At 31.5% G+C, this 19,642-nt stretch overlaps 1 protein-coding gene across 1 annotated transcript in view; it reads right to left on the reverse strand.

Annotated features, from left to right (window-relative positions):
• Positions 1 to 19,642, reverse strand: part of LOC106464091 (histone-lysine N-methyltransferase 2C-like) — a 138,676-nt gene that overhangs the window by 66,944 nt on the left and 52,090 nt on the right. Inside the window, exons 13-24 of the mRNA XM_022391762.1 lie at positions 17,153 to 17,249; positions 13,849 to 13,888; positions 13,037 to 13,170; positions 10,557 to 10,694; positions 9,806 to 9,922; positions 9,541 to 9,642; positions 7,435 to 7,539; positions 6,381 to 6,562; positions 5,955 to 6,119; positions 2,844 to 2,962; positions 1,319 to 1,408; positions 868 to 1,056 (exon numbers count right to left, since the gene is read on the reverse strand). Of these exons, the coding sequence (XP_022247470.1) occupies positions 868 to 1,056; positions 1,319 to 1,408; positions 2,844 to 2,962; positions 5,955 to 6,119; positions 6,381 to 6,562; positions 7,435 to 7,539; positions 9,541 to 9,642; positions 9,806 to 9,922; positions 10,557 to 10,694; positions 13,037 to 13,170; positions 13,849 to 13,888; positions 17,153 to 17,249 (1,478 nt within the window). The remainder of the gene's footprint in view (positions 1 to 867; positions 1,057 to 1,318; positions 1,409 to 2,843; positions 2,963 to 5,954; positions 6,120 to 6,380; positions 6,563 to 7,434; positions 7,540 to 9,540; positions 9,643 to 9,805; positions 9,923 to 10,556; positions 10,695 to 13,036; positions 13,171 to 13,848; positions 13,889 to 17,152; positions 17,250 to 19,642) is intronic.

Raw genomic sequence — 19,642 nt, forward strand, 5'->3', positions numbered from 1 at the left:
TGGGCTACTCTTTTACCAACAAATAGTGGGATTGACCGTCACATTATAATGCCCCAATAATTATAATACATCTATAAGAAAAGAGAACACAAGTATAAGAGATATGAAATAAAAATTATAATACACAGACAAAAATAATTTTAAATGAGGTAATAAGTGTTAAAACATCATTAATTTTCTGAAATCTTCTAAAAAGATTGAAATAAAGGATAAAGATCATAAATACCATGGTCAAGATTCATGCCGTTACTTTTACATATGTACTATAATTTTGTAATATCTATTACTTCTATGTTCTAATTTGTATATGTATTATTATTGGATTTAATTTCTTAAATTTGTTATTAATATTTCACTCATCCATTTCCTGTATCAAGAGATTTTGTAGATAAATCTCCCAATTGTTTTGGACATCTTGCACAAATACATATTTTTAGAAGACATTTTTATTTCATTTGTTTCTCCATGATTTATACATCACACACATTTATACACTACTTCACAATTAAAGCCATATTCTCAAAAAGACACGTGACATCTCTAGTACAATGACTATATAACTCAGGAACATGCTTTCAAAGGTCATCTACCCCTGATGAAGGAAAGTCTACTTTCTGAAAACACTCAGGATACTCGGTTTCTTTTCTGATGCTAAAAAGTAACATGGTGAAATATGAACATATGCTAAAGTAATGTTATGACTCCTTTAATCCTGATAAAATTAAACATACTGGTTTGATTAACACATTCACATAAATGGGTCCAAAAAAACCACAATATCTGTAAATTGCTACCAAAGAAATTAACAGCCAGGTTACAATGCAAAAAACCTAGATAACAAAACTTGTGAAAACCAGAAAAACTAACCAGATGCAACAAGACCCTTGTCTTCTTCTGGTACAAGAGGTTGGTCAACTACAGAATGTTTAGGCCTACGCATTCTTTGCTTTTTAGGTTGTTCAATTGTTAAGGCTCTTATCAGGTCCATTCCACTCTCGGACAGAAACACGCCATCAACATAGAATTGTGGCTGTGGTTTGGGTGGAGGAACTGATTCTAGAGACAGATAAAATAAAAGAGTTATGCACAGAAAACTATTCCATCATTATAAAACACATAAAGCAAATTTAAAAACATTTTCATAACATATCCAAAAAGAAAGTACGGTTTTTCTTCAAAAATCCAAAGGAAAAGAAAAAAGGTTATATATACATTACTTGCCAGATAAAAGGTATTGTTCATGCAAGGTACTGCTTTGATATTGATCTGATAAATAGAAATTCCTTTTTTAAGTTCAATATTATTTAACTAAACATACCTGGTTTTTTGGCAATCTCTGCAGAAGGTGACAGATACAGAGACTCTGGTGTTGGTGACAGAGGTTTTGGTGGTGTTGAGGGAAATGGTGCTGCCAATGGTAAGTATTTTCAAATCAGAGACTTGCAAAGAGTAGTAACTTGTGTGAGAGTTAATACTAGATTACTATTTTCTTAAACTACCAATTTCTATTACTGATCATATGTCACCAGTAACTGTACACACATTACAAGCTGTCAGTATGTATTATATATGCATATGTGCATGTGTGTAATCCAAAAACAGGCAAAGACAAAACATGCCCCCCCCCCCAAAAAAAAAGAGTCAAGAACCTATTTAGTTACAAGTTGTGTATACCTGAGTAATAACATTCAAACACCATTTAATATAGTCCATTTCTTTAATTATTCATTACAGGTAAGAATTTGCTGCACATCAATTTTTTTAAATTTATTTTACCTTTCATATCTTATACACTATTTCACTACTATTAGTATTCTGAATTATGTAGGCTTACTGTGGTTGGGCTGTTTATTCTTTATTTGATTTTATTACTGAACAGTTACCTCCCATAATTAGTTGCAGTCAATGAATGTGTATTTTGGTTCATGATATTATGGTTTTACACTCCCAAACCCTAATGATTTCAGATGTGTTCATTTGTTGTTGCAATTTTAGTTCATGACATTATGATTTCACACTCCCAAACCAGGTACCCTAATGATTTCAGATGTGTTCATTTGTTGTTGCAGTCTTGGTTCATGATATTATGGTTTCACACTCCTGAACCGGGTACCCTAATAATTTCACACGTGTTCATTTGTTGTTGCACAGCAGATTCTTACCTATTATTTACCAAGTATCTATTTAGTACCAGAGGAAATAAAGATACTTTCAAACTTTTTAATAATTAAATGTATTTCAACTGATAAACATACTAGAAAAATTTATTCATTTTTAAATTTAAATTTATTTTCAAAACGACATCTCACATGGTGATTGTCTCTTCAAAATAAGACTGTGAATCAATTCTAAAGGTTAGAGCTATATGACCGCACAAAAAAAGAACTTCTAATCATTCTTCTGATAAAATAAAGTGTACAATAAATTTCAAACAACTTAAAAAGAAGATAGAGCTTTACAAATAGTTTAACTTTGCAATATAATATATTATACTTTCAAATAATTTTTACAATGCAAAAACATTTTTAAGGCTATATAATGTTCTTTTTTGGAAGGAAAGGTGCAACACATGAATTAATATATTGACAATAAAAAGCACCTGCAAGCAAGCTTTCTTAATACACTAAATGTATTCAAATTATTTTAACTGTCTATTCCATCGTAAAACACAATGCTACTGCACAGCTTACATCGAGAGAAATTTTAACAATAAATAACACAGAAAAAAAGTAGCTGAATAATAAAAAAAACAACTTTATATGAAATATTTGACTGATATTAAGTCAGAACAGCAAAAATAGATTTAAACAGGACACTTTTCTTTAGATGGTTTTAATACATACACAACAGGTGAGGTGGTCGCTCATCAACAGGCCTGCAGAGAATACAGTGGTATCCATGATCAGACACGTGTTCTGCATCTTCTTCAGATGATATCTGGTCACATTCCCCATGAAGCCACCTTTATAAAGAAAGCTAGGTTAGACTGCCAACATAATCATACTGCCAAGTACGTAAAGATACAAAAATCTGGCATTTTTTAAAATTAAAATGTGAAGCCTAAAAATTGAAGAACATACAAACCTTTTCTGAATGAAAACCTAGTCAGGAAGGCCACTTCTCTAAAAAAAAAAATCCCTCCCTTCAACTTTCCAGGCAAAATTACAGATATTTCAGATCTATGCATTTACAAGTACAAAACAATGATATTTAAACTTTTTTTATAATTTTATCTACTTATCTCTAATTAAGCTTGTAATCTGTTTAAAAGGGATAATAAAACTTCAGGAAATAGTTTAGAACTTCACTATTATAGAAAAAGACATTCAAACAAAAGCACTGTAACTTGATGTATTTTTATTTATAAAAGAATATTTGACTTTAACTATATAATGAGTCTATATTAACAATACACTTGCATTTGTCTGTCCAGAACTTTTCTCGCAAATTTCTAGATCAAACACTACAAGTCTCACATCGTTAGAAAGACCTTTGTCTGAGGAGTCCAGATTGCATATTGGCTTTTCATTTCTGGATCACCTTAACTGATTTTTGCTTAGTCAAACTTTTCAATGCAACAAATATGGTGACACAATGGCACAACGTCGTTGTCATCATAAGACAACTGGCTTCGATTTCAACTTTTGTTTTTATTTGTAAAGTATTTCTCACAAACAACACTTAACCTGCATATAATTTCCTAAAAAAACGAACATTATACTAAATATAATTTCTATGGGATTTCTTGACTTATTTATGCCTAAAATTTGCATGCGCAGTTTGTTCAAAACCATGTGCTTATCATTTTGTGAACATGCATTCAGATGTTTCTGCATATTCAGCTAAGTTTGCCTTATTAGAACTTTACATTTACTCTATTTTGCAATAACTTAGTTTAGGTTCATTTCATAGACTGCTATATACACCAGTTTCTTTGTTTCAACTTGTAAAACCATTTCCTTCACTGAATGCTCATAACTGTTTCATACTCTGTACACTATTATAAATACCATTAATTTATTGTTTACTTTACATGTAGTTTTACTAAATAAAGTTACGTGTATGTGTGTTTGTCTGACCATGTAAATTTTTTTCAAATAGACCAGGATTTCTCAATCTAACACATAATGCCTGCAAGAAAGTGTAGTAGTTTAAATGGCATGCATAAAAATTCATGGGAAGGGCATGAAAATTACTGCAAATGTTTCATGGGTTGTGGCTAGTTAGGTATTAATCACCACATAAAAGTATAGAGTGAAGAATCAATATTAAATCAAAATATACCAATAATTGGAAAAGAAAACTGAAATAGCTAAACAGTATTGTTTCTCACTCTCTATCTCTTACTTTGAAGTAATGCCATTCAAAAGTTGACAGTTTTCAGTAATCTTCAACATTACATCTCGTAAAACTTGAACTTTTAGCACATTCACCTCTCTTATAAAAAACTCCATACAGAAATATACAAAAAGGTACTTGTTTAAAATAAGGCAAGTCTTTAATAAAATTAGCAAAAGCAAGATTTCTGTCTTAATTGCATGATATATGAAAATTTAATGCGCATCTTCTTTCATGTCATAAAACTTTAAAAGGCTAACCTTAAATAAAAGAATCTAAAGATCATTTTTGGTATCTGAAGAAATCTATAAGTAATACAAACAGTTAAAAAAAATTAAAGCTACTCATGGATATATATAATGCACAGTTAATAACAAAAGGCTTGGAGTATGTGCACAAGTATTAAAAACTAACAAGTTACCACGATGCAACAAATACGTTTGCCCGATTGCCCAAGGCAAGTTCTAACTGACTGAGCAAACTGAACTTTCATGGTACATACACAAACACCATAGCCCAAGCTTTAATAATCAAATGTTTATTTTAAGATATTTTTTTTTATTCAATACCAAAGAGAAGCCTCACTGACAGGAAATATGATTTGTGCACGAGCCACAAGAACCTTCTGAAGCAGCCATTTTGAAAGTTCAAGTTTGGAAAGCACTCATAAGGAATAAATAACAACATCGCTCTATTTTGTATTGTAAAAATTCACTACCTGCTAGGCAAGCACCTACCAATCTTTAGTGCCACTCAGTTGCCTATTGTGACACAGAATGGCTTAGAAAACAGTTTGAATATTTTGGATATTCATGTTTCAAAAAAATTTAACAACTTGATGATGGGTCAGAGAAAAATAAAAGGCAGGCAAGCATAAAGACAAGGTATGAAAAGAAGAAAGTTTAGACATTCTGCCCTAAGTGGATTGTTGGATATCTCTGGTTTGAAGAGAACACAGAGAAGCCAATGCTTTACACAGTTTGCAGTGCACATCCAGACCACAGGGACAAAAACTTGAGCTTCACTAGCCAGGGATCATTGTAATTTTGATACAACAGCCTACTATATCATGACACCAACAAAAAAACCAATGACATAGTGTTGATGTAAGTAGAGCTAAGAAAGAACAAGTGGCTACTCCAACGGTGATTGGTTCGCAACTTGAAGCAATAGATATGCTCTTCTCAAATTGAGAAACTCTTCACAACATTCCTTACAAGAAACAAAAAATGAGTTTATTTTTAGGCTTCTCCAAATGTTCTTGGCCAGCAGTAAGAAGAATGGCATCAATGATAGTTCCAACCAATCAAGTTATGAACCCTAACAAAGGTGAATCTTCTTTTCTTTGTATGTCATATATATTGTAAAATGTGAATAAAAAATCATGAACATGCAAGATTCAGTATTTTTTATCTTGGAAATTGTCATTAAAGTTTAGGTTAGTATAAAAAATTTAGGGTAAGTAAATCTTAGTGGTACTTGCCCAAAATGGTTAATTAATATTTTGGAATTTGTTACACTCTGATCACATGAGAAATCTTGTATTTTCTCAGGATACACTTCAACCACGACCAGAAACATGGAAACAAAAAAGTCAGGTGATGAAATTCACATACCGATAGCACTGAATACACTGAATTATTAATTCATTTTCCTGGTAGTCGATGTGACAGACTGGGCACGTCACTTTACTAGCACATGGTCCACAGCAAGTGTAGTTGTTTTGCCACGAAGCTTCATATCCTGGGTTTCGGGAGCCACATTCAAGACAGATAACACACCTAAGAAAAGAGTATAAATATGAAAATAGTATCAAAAGTTCACAACATTGTGCTTCACCAATGAACAAGAGAGTAATCCTAGCTGTATAAAAATACAGGTGAGTAAAAAATTTCGTTTATTTTTTTTACACACAAAAAAAAGTCAAAACACTATAAAAGTCACTAAATCCTGTTTCGAATTCAGTATCATTCCATTAATGCTTCACACACCTACAGTTTGAAAACATTATGAATTTTGTGTCATTAAAATTACATTCTTACCAATTACACTTCCAGTTTCCTTGAGGCACATCATCTAGTGGTGGATCCAGGCAATAAGTGTGGTAGCTGATGTCACATACGTCACACAAGAGCAAAAGTCCTTCATCATGGGGTTTTCCACATCCTTCACATACTGTACAGTCTAAGCATCTCCAGCCTTTACTGAGAATTACTTTTGTAACCTGCAGGAAAAAAAAAGGAAAATTGTAATTTTTATTAACATAATTCATTTTAATGTGACTTAAAAAGTAGATCTTGTAATGTAAAAACTGATAAAAAAAAATGGCAATTTGTTTGTAACAGATTCAATAACAATGTAAATAATACTGAAAACTTACACTGATATATATATATATATCAGAAATACAAATTTTTAAATACGTTTAAAGAGAAATGTCATTTGATTTCCATTACAAAAATTTTCAAAATGCTGATTTTTTTTTAAACAGATGTAACTATATTTATAAAAATCAATCAACACAGATTTTGTGTGACATTGTCTTTTACACTTCAAAGGCAAAATTTCAAGATCAAATAGCTTCAAACAAAATTATGTTTTGTTTTTATGAAAGGATAATTCATTACAAAATAAAAGAGCACTTTTCCAAAAGTTTACAATCAAACACCAGGGTGTATCTTCAATAACACTGGAATATAAAATATCAGATGTGTACAACGTACGGGCTTCTGTCCAAATTTGGTCTGCCAGCTCATTTTTTATGGCCCCATGACACAATTACCATGCACAAAGTTAAATGTTGTTGTTTTTTAATTTGATGGAAATACTTTTGTCTATTATTACATTTAAGAGTTTCCATATGACAAATTAATATAAATTTTGTTAAATAGTCTTTAAAGGTAGTAGAAAATGCAAAGGGCTCAAAAACTGAGTAGTGCACTCGGTGTATGTATGTGTGTGTGTATATATATATAACAATGAAGACTGCATAGTTTTACATACATAACTATAAATACACATAATTCATGTACTATCAGTAATCACCACAATATCTATATGACACATTTAACTATTTTGTATTAAGAAACTTCATACCTTAACATTAACACAATAAGGATGGTAACACTGGCCACACTGAGAACAAGCGATTAATCTACCTTCTTCTCCTTTTCCAAAACTGCCACACATAACACAGAGATCCTGGAATAGAGCATTATCTAATTTAGTAAAGTGTTTTAACAGTCATTAAACTTTTAAAAAAATATGAAAAACATTCTGTATGTTTACAATACAATAGTTTTAATTCTTTTTATGCTCCTGCATGGAACACTATATGGTTATTTGCATTCAACAGATATTTATGCACATCACATGTCAAACAAAGCAATGTATGGGTAGAGTGATGCCACCAAAAACTGATTGCTTTTGGTGGCACCACACTTCTAAATCACAAAAATGTGTTCAGATCAAGTATGCAAATGTTCCATGAACAAGAAGTTCAATGGCAAAAGCCATGCACAAAGCTATAATACAAACCATTATCACTAAGGATCTCCATCTGCAAACGAGACCAATAAGGTATGGGTTCGGCAAGATAAGGCTTAATGTCATATCTTCCACTTTACCATATCACACCTCAACAGCTAAAGAATGAAATTGGTATTCATGTTATTCCATATAAATAAATACTGGTCAAGTAACCAGATGCAATGCCTGTGTCTTTCAATGTGATCGGACTATTAAAACAGATGCTGGAAGTTCATCATCCTCATACACTACGTGAATTATGGAAAGCCTACAGGGAGGAATGGAGTACACTGGATATGACAGCATTAAGATGGAGCCTTCTTAAGGGGAACTATGTGCAGGGCTATTATTAAGATGCACAATTTGACACTTTAGATGAAGTTTCTACAGAATATGTAGCTTCTACAAATATCTTATTTTTATATTTGATATTTGTATGAATTCACAGCTTTGAAAATGTTTCATTGTGATATTATTTTCAAGAAACAATTAAAAATGCTTACTTTTGTTGTAAATTTCAATTACTAGTTTTCATGTCTTCCCAAATTTTTGCAATCTTACCTACAAAGTTTTTACTTTGTAAAACTGTAAATTTTATCTGTTTTGATTTGAAAACAGCATGTGCAGCTTCACTGTGTTTACAATCACTGGTTTTCAATAAATAAACCTTTTCACCATACTAAAATATTATGCAAGCCAACTTTTCTCAAAGATTGTTAATCAAAAGGTTTCATTTAATATATGTAATAAATTTTATGCCTATTTTACATTTATTTATATATATCTTAAATTTCTTTTCTGTAATTTTCTTTAGCCATTCAAGCTGTTATTTAGGCCAATAAAGATAAACATAAATGCAGCCTAACACAGCAGCCTTGTTGGCAAAATGAAATTTGATGTGATATGGTAGAGTGCTAAATGATCTACATCAACTACTTCATCTTGCTCCATGAAAAACATTTCTTTTCCCATCATACTGCAACATCATAACTCGCATGAAGTATAAAATGAAAAAGCAATCTTTAAAATTAAATTTCTGTAGTTGTGGCTGAAGTTTAAAAGAAAATACAAAGAGATTTCACTAAATCTTTAAATACTTATACAATTACATGACAATGTCATGGAAAAACAATGATTTGTTAAAATTGGAGAAACTACACTGGTATTGAAGTAACAAGGTTCAAATTAGTGCTATTTCATTCCAAATTATTTCAATTTTTCTTCAATGGTAAGAAAAAATTCTGGTAGTTCACAAATACTAATGGTTTAACTTGAAGTGTGCTCAAAACAACCCAAAATTAAAATTTGAGATTTTCTAAATTTATATGAATAACATTAAATAAATAAAACACTATTTATTAATTTTCAATTCTGAAGTTATGTTTTCTGATGTCTGGAAGAGAGACAAGTTTGTTTTCTATCATTGTTTTAATGCAGTGGTGTAATTTTTTAACTCGGGATGGGATGCACTCATCTAGGTGTGATAGGTAACGTAACTTATTCAACCTTTGTAGTAAAGAAAGCTATAACTTGTCTTAAATAGTCAATTTTCCACCGTCAACCACACATCCTTTAAATGAAAAACAATGAAAATCTCTTTAATAACACTTTACTAAAATACAGTTTATTTGGTAATTTTCAACTATAAAACTATAAATTAGAAAAATGATTTACCTGGGATAACACAAATTCATCATTTGTAGTACAAAAAATCAATTTGTTTTCCTTGCCTGGTTCACTATTTTTTAATTCTTTAATTTCACTGGATGTTGGCACCTGAAAAGAAAGACTCAGCCATATAATATGTTGTGGTTCAAGTTGTTTTTAACTTCAGTGCTATAAATGAAAATTCAAAAACAATTCTTCATAATTTCTATTACTATCTAAATATTTTTTCAACCAGTTTTTTTTTTGTTTATATATATACTTTCCAGCTTACATAAGAACAGTCTATTCCAGGAAAATGTATGGATTTAACTCCTCTTGGTTTCGGTCCTCTTTTTCTTTGGAATTCTGAAATCTTCACACTTCGTTTTCCAGTAAATTTTCCAGCACCCTATCAAACCAAGAAGATATAACTACAGATTAAGTACCACAAACAAAAATAAATAAAAAAATTCAAGATTCAGACAATCAGAAAAATAACTATGGTATGTGCAACACCCACAGAACACAATTTTGTATAAAAGTACTCTCCTCACAACAAGAACATGACTTTCACTAGAAGCATATGTGAAGGTTTGATTATATCTTTATTGATGTAATTTATAAATATAGTACTAAAAAAAACTTATTTTTTAAATAAAGAGTACCACTTTTAATATATAAAAACATTACAGTTTATATCAGCATAATACAAACACTTTTCCTGTGCACTTCTTCACAGAAAATCCATTTTCAGAAAATGTTCAATCTTTCTAAATTTTTTTCAATGAGGTATGAATACGATTAGTAATTACTAGCATAGAAAGGCACCCATAGGGTGGCATTTCTGTTAGTTTTTAAAATACAATAAAACTTAAAGGTTTCACACAGAATTAAATAGATTCATAAAAAATGTGTTCAGGCAGAAAGTGATTACAATGTCAAATGTCTTCTAAGGATATTATTTTAATATTCAAGAGTTTTGACACACACACACATAAACTTTGAGTTAATCAGTACTCTTAATAATACAAGAATAAACTTACACGAGGTCGTCCAACTCCTAAGCCTCTCTTCCCTAAAAACTTTCCCCTCCTAGCCAAATGTCTAGTTGTAGAATAGATTGGAAACTTGGATTCATTAGGATGAGTGAAGCCTAATGGTTGGGATGGTGGTGATCCAAACTGTAGTTACACAGAAGAAGAAAAAAAGTACTTTCACTTATAACAGGTAGCTTTTACAGAAAAAGAAATAAGATGAATTTAAGTTTTGCCTGCATCCCTAAGCATTAATATACATTATTTGACATTCAAACTTTTTCATATTTAACATATATTATTCTCTCATAAATTACTAACATTGATCCCTGCCTATAAGATGGTATTCTGGGGACATTTTTTTTATATTAGGGGAGAATAATCTTATAAAATAGGTCAATCATTTGAAGAATTGTTACCAGCCATCTTGTAAAAAGTAGGTTGATAATTTGTTTTAAAAATAGGTAATGTATGTGCAGTGCTTGAAATAGGGCATGATGTCATCCTACTACTTTTCAAGAGGGCCTGAAACCACCCTGCTACCTTTTAGTAGACTATAAGCTTCCCAGAATGTAAAGGTTCAAGAGACGATACAATAAATATTTATGTCAACAAGGGACTGGGAAGTAAAACCTTTTTTTTTCTTCTTGAAATGTCATGTAACAGAAAGGCAGGAATGAGACAAAGTAGTACATAAATATACCGAATGAACCCTCTCACTACAGGCTCAGCTGGTGTGATCAATTTCGTAACAGAAAATAACCATCAGTTTCCAGACTATAACTCGTAACATAATATATCTCTTTATACTTAATTTTATTATTTTACTGCCCTTTGAACTGTGTCTAATTAATAATCCCAGCACACAAGTTGTAAATAATTCACTGAATGTGCAGTTCACATTACCATATAGAATTACATAATGCTTGAGCTACCCACAAGTATACCTCATGAAGAATTTATATTATTTTTCATTATCTCACCTTATCAATCCTAATAAGTTTCTAATTTTGACACTGTAGAATGATAAAAAAATACATATGAAAAACAAGAAATTTTGACACTGTAGAATGATAAAAAATACACATGAAAAACAAGAAATATAGTACTCAGCTTCAACAATTTCATACCCCCCCCTTCAAGCACTGTATATGGTGTAACTAAAATAATGGTTAAACTTGTGTTTTATTACTGTTTTAATAAAATTATGTAATTTGATTTCATATTGGATAAAAGTGCAATGTTAGTTTCGAGTCTGATTTGTTTTTGTTACTAGTGTTACTGGTTCATGCTTGTCAGACGCTACACTCACACATTTGTGGCAGTTAAATTGAAATCTCTAAGCAAAATTGTTTGGACACAAACTGAGTAGCCAAAACGAAACTTTTCAATGTTGTCTCAAACTAACTTTGAGAATTAAATGCAAAAGATATGCTTATGATACAAGTTGAAATATTAAGGAATAGGCTAAAATACACAACTGTGCTGCAGAAAAGAGTTTGGTGTAACAGTGAAAATAGTCCAAGACTGTCAAAAAAAAAGAAAAAGAAAAGAGAATCCAAATATTAACTTTACTTGATCTTAAACACTGAGCTGCTATTTGTTTTTGTAACATGTTACATTTTTTTTTTATAAGGTCGTGTTCAATAACTTAAATAAATAATTATTGTTACTATTGTTTTCTATTTTCAATTCTTTTCAACCAAGATGTTGTAACAAAATGTTATATATGCTTGTTCCTAGAGAAAAACATACCCCGAACTTCAGGTCATCTTATAGGCAGGATGGTCATCCTATAGAACAGGTAGCCTTATAGGTAAGGATCAATAGTAGGTTTTGCAATGGAAAAATATATGCATTTTAAAAGCAGGAGGAGGGAAAGACCAGTTTATTCTAAATCTTAAATTCTAATTCACTACAAATTTATAAATAAACATGTACTTGTGAATTTTCATATTATTTAGAGCATCTTTGGCACTTAAATATGGTAATCAAATTAAAAAACATCTGGTAGCAGCATCATGTGTAAAAAAAAAACTGATGTCACTGGATCCAAAAAATATCCACATTGCATTAAGTCTTCTACCAAAATTTTTTAGAAGAACTTTTTATTCTCATTTTAAAGTTCATGATGTAATTATTTTTCATTCACAGCAGTTCTTAAAAACAACATAATTAAATTTTGTAGAGAAGAGAGTTTAAGCTTCGCAGTGTGGATTTTTATAAGAAGATATGCGACAAATCACTCATGGATACAGCATGGTTTGTCATAAACTTCTCGCATCACCTGTAAGAAAATGATAACATCCTCCTCATCTTGACACTGTTTTTGAACCACAGCATAATGCCAGAATCATCATAAGGTCTATTCAGGTATGATTTCAGCAAGATTGGTCCACTACAAAAATTAGACGGTCAGAACTGACCTATCAAAGCCACTATATACTTGACTCAGAGACTCTGAAATTCATAAAATAAAGTAGCCTTACCTTTCCTGCATCAATACCATCTGTATCCACACTCAAAACACTATCGTCACATCCTGAGCCAAGTGATTCTCTCATCAAGTTAAGAGAAGTATCTGGAGTTGATGATGTAGAAGCACATTCATCTCTGAATTGACCTATGAATTAAACAATTTAAATCAACTACCTAACAAGTTCATTAAACATCAAAAAATTTATAATGCATTTAATAACACAAGTCTACAAAAATATTATTACCCACAAATATTTTTCTACCCAAAAGCAAACATAATAAAAAACTTCAATAAATTAATAAAAATAACATCAGATACACAATATCTAAAAAAATTTAAAACAAAAAGAATGCACTGATGGGAGGGAAAACTTTCAGAGAGACATACTTCTTTCAACCAGAATAAGAAAACTGTATTTAGGTTTCTTTAAAATCTTGGATCATTTTTTCTTCCCCTATCTAGTTTCTTTACTTTCTCTTCATTTTTTTAGGTTTTTATATTTGTTCACAATGCTACAAAATATTTGATTAATTTGTGTTTCAGATTTCTGTACTTTCTCTGGAAATACAACGTTTCTGGCATAGTTGTTTTATATTTTTTGACCATTAAGAATTAAAAATCATATATACAAATACACGTGAGCAAACACATACACTTTATATATATACGCTTTCTTTACAATTGATTTTAACTGTACAGAATGAATTGTTCCAATTTTAATAAAGAATATAGAATTAAAATTCATGATGAAATTACAAATCATTTACATACTGCCTGTAATTTTTTTCATAAAGAAAAAAACTCAAACATATGACAACTTACTTTTTGTTACACCATCTACATCATGCTGCAAGTCAGAAACCTGTTTTAAGAAAAATTAAAAATTCAAGAACTTTCTACAAAACATCTGGTGGAGTCAATGTTACAACAATAAAAAAAAACACTATGATAAATTAAATGCTTAAATTTTATTACAGTGAAAGAACAGTGCTGATATTCCTAAAAGTCGAATAACAGGGCCAAAGAAAACATGGTGGTATCCACTCAGGTACATATTTCTGACCATGATGAGAATCACCAATAAGCAATCCTTTAGAATGGAGATGTGCCAGTACACAATACCAGCAAGTATTGGCCCATTTCAAGCACTATATTACAGACAATGTATTTTTTAAGACCCGGCACTGTGAAAAACTCAGCCCTGATATGGTTGCACCTTTTGTTTTTTATTATTATTATTACTGATTTGACAACTGACTACCTTTATGCTTTCTATTCTAGTTAATAAGCATCATAGGTACAGTGCATTAGAGTAATGGATCATAAAGACAACAAACATGGGATGTTCCTTTCTTTCATTTTTTGTGTTCATCACATACTCTGTCAGTTACTACTGTTTCCATGCTTCCTGGTATCCGACTGAAAATCTGAAACTTGTGTTGAAATTATTCAACTAATGTAACTAAATTGTTTACTAATAATTAGTATTGCGCTTTATGTGCTTTTTCGATTATATGTTTCATAATTTTGGGGGGGGGGCCAAATTTTTAGTAAAATATCCTACTTTTTTCACAGCAGCGGGTCTTAATAATGTACTACAAGTATATGTAATGATCTCTACACGTTACAGATTATTCCATATGTCAAATAAAAATTACATGTACAAACTACAGTTACATTGTTCTTTCAAAGTGTTTTGAATAAACAGTCATTTTACATTTACATATAATACATTGTTATGCATATCTCTACGACTTCATACTTGTAATTATATTCCAGTGTTTGTACTTTGTGCAAAGTATTATTTAACAACTTGCCTTCAAAAAATTTACAGCATGTAGTTTGCTTTCCACTGCTTTAGAAACAAAAACTGTACATTTAACTTGTACAGTTATCTATCAGTCCCATAACTAATACGTTTTTGGAACATTTATAAGAAGATGCTAAAACAAATTGTATATTATTATTTTATATCCCCATGAAAAAACACCCTTTCTAACTTCAGTCCACAAATTTATTCATGGCACCTTAAGGGAGTATTTTAGACCAATTCAAATATGCAATTCCTTTCTATGTACAAGATATGAAATAGCTGTATAGTTCTATCATCAGTTTCAGTTTACATGTCAAACTGAAATTCAACTCAAAATGGAAAATACACACAAAAAAACCGTCCATGGATATAAGAGTTACAAGCTCCCCATACAACTGTATACATCCTTTTGTTCGTTTTCAAATATCTGTAGCATAGTTTTCTTGTTCAAGAATTGTTTATTGGTTTGTTTTTAACCACACAATTGCACACTGAAGTTATACACACTGTAGGGATTGAACCTCAAATTCTAGCATAAGCCCTCAAATGTACCAGTGAACCACTGTTAGGAAATATTTTTCATTCTTCAGTTTAAAGATGTAATGGTGCTGTGCAGCTAATATAAATGTTTTAATGTGTTAGCAAGAAATTGTTGGATTGTAGGTAAGAAGTGAAAAATAGTACACTGAATCTGTCATTACTGAGAGCAGATATTTATAACTGTCTGTAACTTATAGAATGTAGCCTAACATTTTTGCTTCAGTATCTACAGGTTCTAGATTCAAGCCCTACACTAAGAACATAATAAGAGCATCTGTAAAAATCATTATTACAAAAGTTTGAAGCATGAAGGTATAAAATAAACTGCTTTAAAATTTCTTTCCTCTGAGACACAGTAATCAGTGTATGCTTTACTGTACTGACATAATAAATAATACATTATCAGATTCATATACAAGGCAAGGTTCAATATAAAATTAGCTTTTTCAATTCTATTTTGGCATTTCTATACAATTGACTTCAGAAAACTAGGTAAAGGTTTAGTTTACCAAAAAATAAAGAATATGAGTTTCGTTTGGTATTTCCATGATGTGATATTTATTTACAACAGCAATGCATTTGGCTAAGGTGATGGAAAATTTTTGAAGGTGGGAGGGAGGGGGGGGTGTGTGTGTGAAGATTACAGTTTTCCATCCAAAAATTCTCTTGCATGGTCATGGTTATGACTATTTTATTATTTACTCCATGTCTCTTAGTCACAATACAACAATAGTGCAAATGAAGATTCCATGTGACTAACGGCCATTTTTTTTAATATAAGAAGCACAGTTTGGTTGTATGACAAGATGTGTAAAAAACATAAATCATCAATGTTGGTACAAATTATACTACATTTTAAATTTATATTAATCTTCATTTCATTGCTAACTTTGACAATATTTTTTCAAGAACACCTCCTTACAAACACAAAAACTTCACATTTATATCTCCTATCAGGGTTAATGATTTTTTATATTTGTTGTTTAATATGAAATCTGATATTTATATAGGTATTGAGAGAATGTAAGTATAAAAATGAATCAGAAAATCATGTTACACATTATGTTTAGGCTTTGCTTTTCATTATCTTTCCTCATAAGTGCATACATTGAAAACAGTATTAGTGTATTAACAAAATTAAAATATATTTAGATATAAAGATATAATAATCCTTCCAGCAAAAAAAAAAAAAAAACAATCTTAAAAACCATTTTCACACTGGAGAGTAAGTTCAAGTCATTATACAGATATCTTTTGTTCACCAAAAAAAGTCTGAAATTGTCGTAAAAACCATAAAAATCCTAATAAGTTTTAAGTATATTAAGAAGAAACAAAGACTGAAACAGATATCTAAGAGAAGATAAACCACTTCGGTGATATTCAGAAGATAAGATGGCAATGACTGGTTGATATTTAAACCTAAAAATAATTATAAAAATTCTCCTACAAGAATTTATTCAAATGTGATACAAATATAGGAAAACAAACAAACAAACACAAGCCAGATCTATCAAAACTGAAATGCAAATGGTCTATCACATACATACTTTAAGCAGACTAACTATACAATGTGAACTCTAAGCTTACCCAGTGTCTATGGGCAAGTTTGTAAATAAAACTAATAATATTGTAAAAGTACTTATTTTATTTACAGAATGGACCACTGAACTGGAAAGAAGCATGCAAAAACACTAAAAAAATTCAGTTTGATGCACCAATATTATGTTCCTGCTATACAAGAAAAAATAAAGAAAATAAAAATTGTATACTTACTGAACAAGTTTCCCTACAAACAGGACATATATAAGGGCTGGTTACTGCACTCTTCCATTGTTTAGGTATCTGTGGGTCACATTCTTGATGGATAAACCTGTATGACAAAACAATCCTTATTTATTATACTCAATTATCAAAAGTAATATGTATTATTTTTAATATATCTACATAACTTAAACAAAAGACTTTAACCAGGTACACAACTTTTCTGCATCTTCAGAAGTATTATTCAAGTAAAAAAACAATATTTCAACATAAATATTGTTATCTTGTTTTAACCAATACCAACTCTTGTGATAGAAACAATTTTATAATGTGACTCCCATTATAAACTAGCCTAAGTGGTATATTCCATGCAGAAGAAACACTTTTCAACTTTCACCATGCATTTACCACACCCATGTCTTTCACATAGGGCAAACTTATCTTAAGTTCTGTTTTGTTGCATTTAGCATTGTTTTCTTTTATGTGTTTCACTGGATACAGCAGTGGATTCAGACCAAGATGCTTGGTACCTTGCATTTTTGTTGGAGCTCTGAGGCTAGTTTCAAGATGAAATCCCTCCTATTTATATTTCCTCCAGTGCATTCTTTGTACAAAGAAATTGATGGCTGCCAAGTCCAGGACATCATGAAATACAGTAACTAGCCACCAATAAGACCCAAGTCCAGAACATTATAAAATACAGCAACTAGCCACCAATAAGAACCAGCTTTTACCTAATACTGATGTACCATCTGGTCTGCAACATTCAATCCATATTTTGTCTGGTTGTAGAAAACTACAGTCTCTGGTTTTTTATTCTCAGTAGTGTCAATGCCAACTGACAAGTGAAGATAGTTGAGGATGCAAACATTCTGCTTCGGCTTGCACTTGTAAATAGTCAATGCAGCAAAGTCACTGTGTTTCAAAATTGTACTGGTGTACAGTTCTGGTTGTAAGTTTAGCACAGATGATGGAATCTCTCCTCTTGACTTGTTCACTGTTCCAACTAGGCTGTTTTTTTTTCTGCAACTCTTTTGCTAATTCAAGTGAAGTAGAAAATCTGTCTGTAGTCACATTCCTCCCTTTTCCTAAGTATGGTGTCATCAGCCTCAGTACAAAACTGTCTGTCATCACATTCCTCATTTTTCCTAAGTATGGTGTCATCAGCCTGAGTACAAAACTTTCTATAGTCACATTCCTCCCTTTTCCTAAGTATGGTGTCATCAGCCTAAGTACAAAACTGTCTGTCATCACATTACTCCCTTTTCCTAAGTATGGTGTCATCAGCCTAAGTACAAAACTGTCTGTAGTCACATTCCTCCCTTTTCCTAAGTATGGTGTCATCAGCCTAAGTACAAAACTGTCTGAAGTTACATTCCTCCCTTTTCCTAAGTATGGTGTCATCAGCCTAAGTACAAACTATCTGAAGTTACATTCCTCCCTTTTCCTAAGTATGGTGTCATCAGCCTGAGTACAAACTGTCTGTCATCACATTCCTCCTTTTTCCTAAGTACGGTGTCATCAGCCTAAGTACAAAACTGTCTACCAGTTTCTGATCAGCTGTGTGAGTTTCATCTTTGTCCAGGAAAAGGAAATCATTCAGAATGTATTTTGAGGCAACGTCTACTGCCAGCCAAAACTTTATTTCAATTTGTTATTTATCTGCCATGCATTGTGTCCAGCAACACCATGCTTTTGTAAGAAACAGCTGCTCATCCACAGTAATGTTCTCTCCAAACTTGTAGCAGACAATTCTGTTTCAATGAAGCTCGTCCAAACTTCCAATTCCAAGCCAAATTTGTCTGTTTGTAGTCGGACACTACTTGTGGCTCTCAACTCAAATCACAAAAATCTTAGTATTTCTTGAAATCAATACCTTGGTATTGTCTCTGTCAAAAAAAAAAAAATATCCCATTGTGCAAACCAAAAACTCTCCAGGTAAATTATTTTGCCACCATAGGCCCCACAACCATACAGCAGTGCAATAAATGCTTGTAATTCCTCCAGAGTTGTTTTTAAGGAATCATTGTTTTGCACTCTATGCACCTTTGCTTCAGTACATCGTTCTATGTAGCATAACATTCGCATACCAATCAATAAGTGAAAAGCACTGAGAGGGCTATCAATGTTGCATTTTCCATACTATGTGGAACCTGGAATTTCTACCAAAATGTTTTGTGCAGCCCACCTTCCTGCAGCCTCAACACCAGGATTCATAATTTCCCAAATTGTTCCATCCTTCCCAATCTCCTGTATACCAGCTTGCACTACTGATGCAGCTAGAGTAGCAATGGTTGGTACTATACCTGGCAAAATGGCTGATACAGCTGGAGCACCTGCAGTTTTCCTGAACAGATAGAAACCTTGTTCTTTATACACAAATCAGAAAGGTGTAGTGATTTCACTAACTGGAAGTGTTACTCATAGGCATACAATACTTAACTAGATGTTCTACCATAGTATCCCCAATTGTGTCCTGTTTCAAGAGTAAATAAAACCAAA

Source organism: Limulus polyphemus, unplaced genomic scaffold (assembly GCF_000517525.1).
Source record: "Limulus polyphemus unplaced genomic scaffold, Limulus_polyphemus-2.1.2 Scaffold1559, whole genome shotgun sequence".
NCBI classification, from domain to species: domain Eukaryota; kingdom Metazoa; phylum Arthropoda; class Merostomata; order Xiphosura; family Limulidae; genus Limulus; species Limulus polyphemus.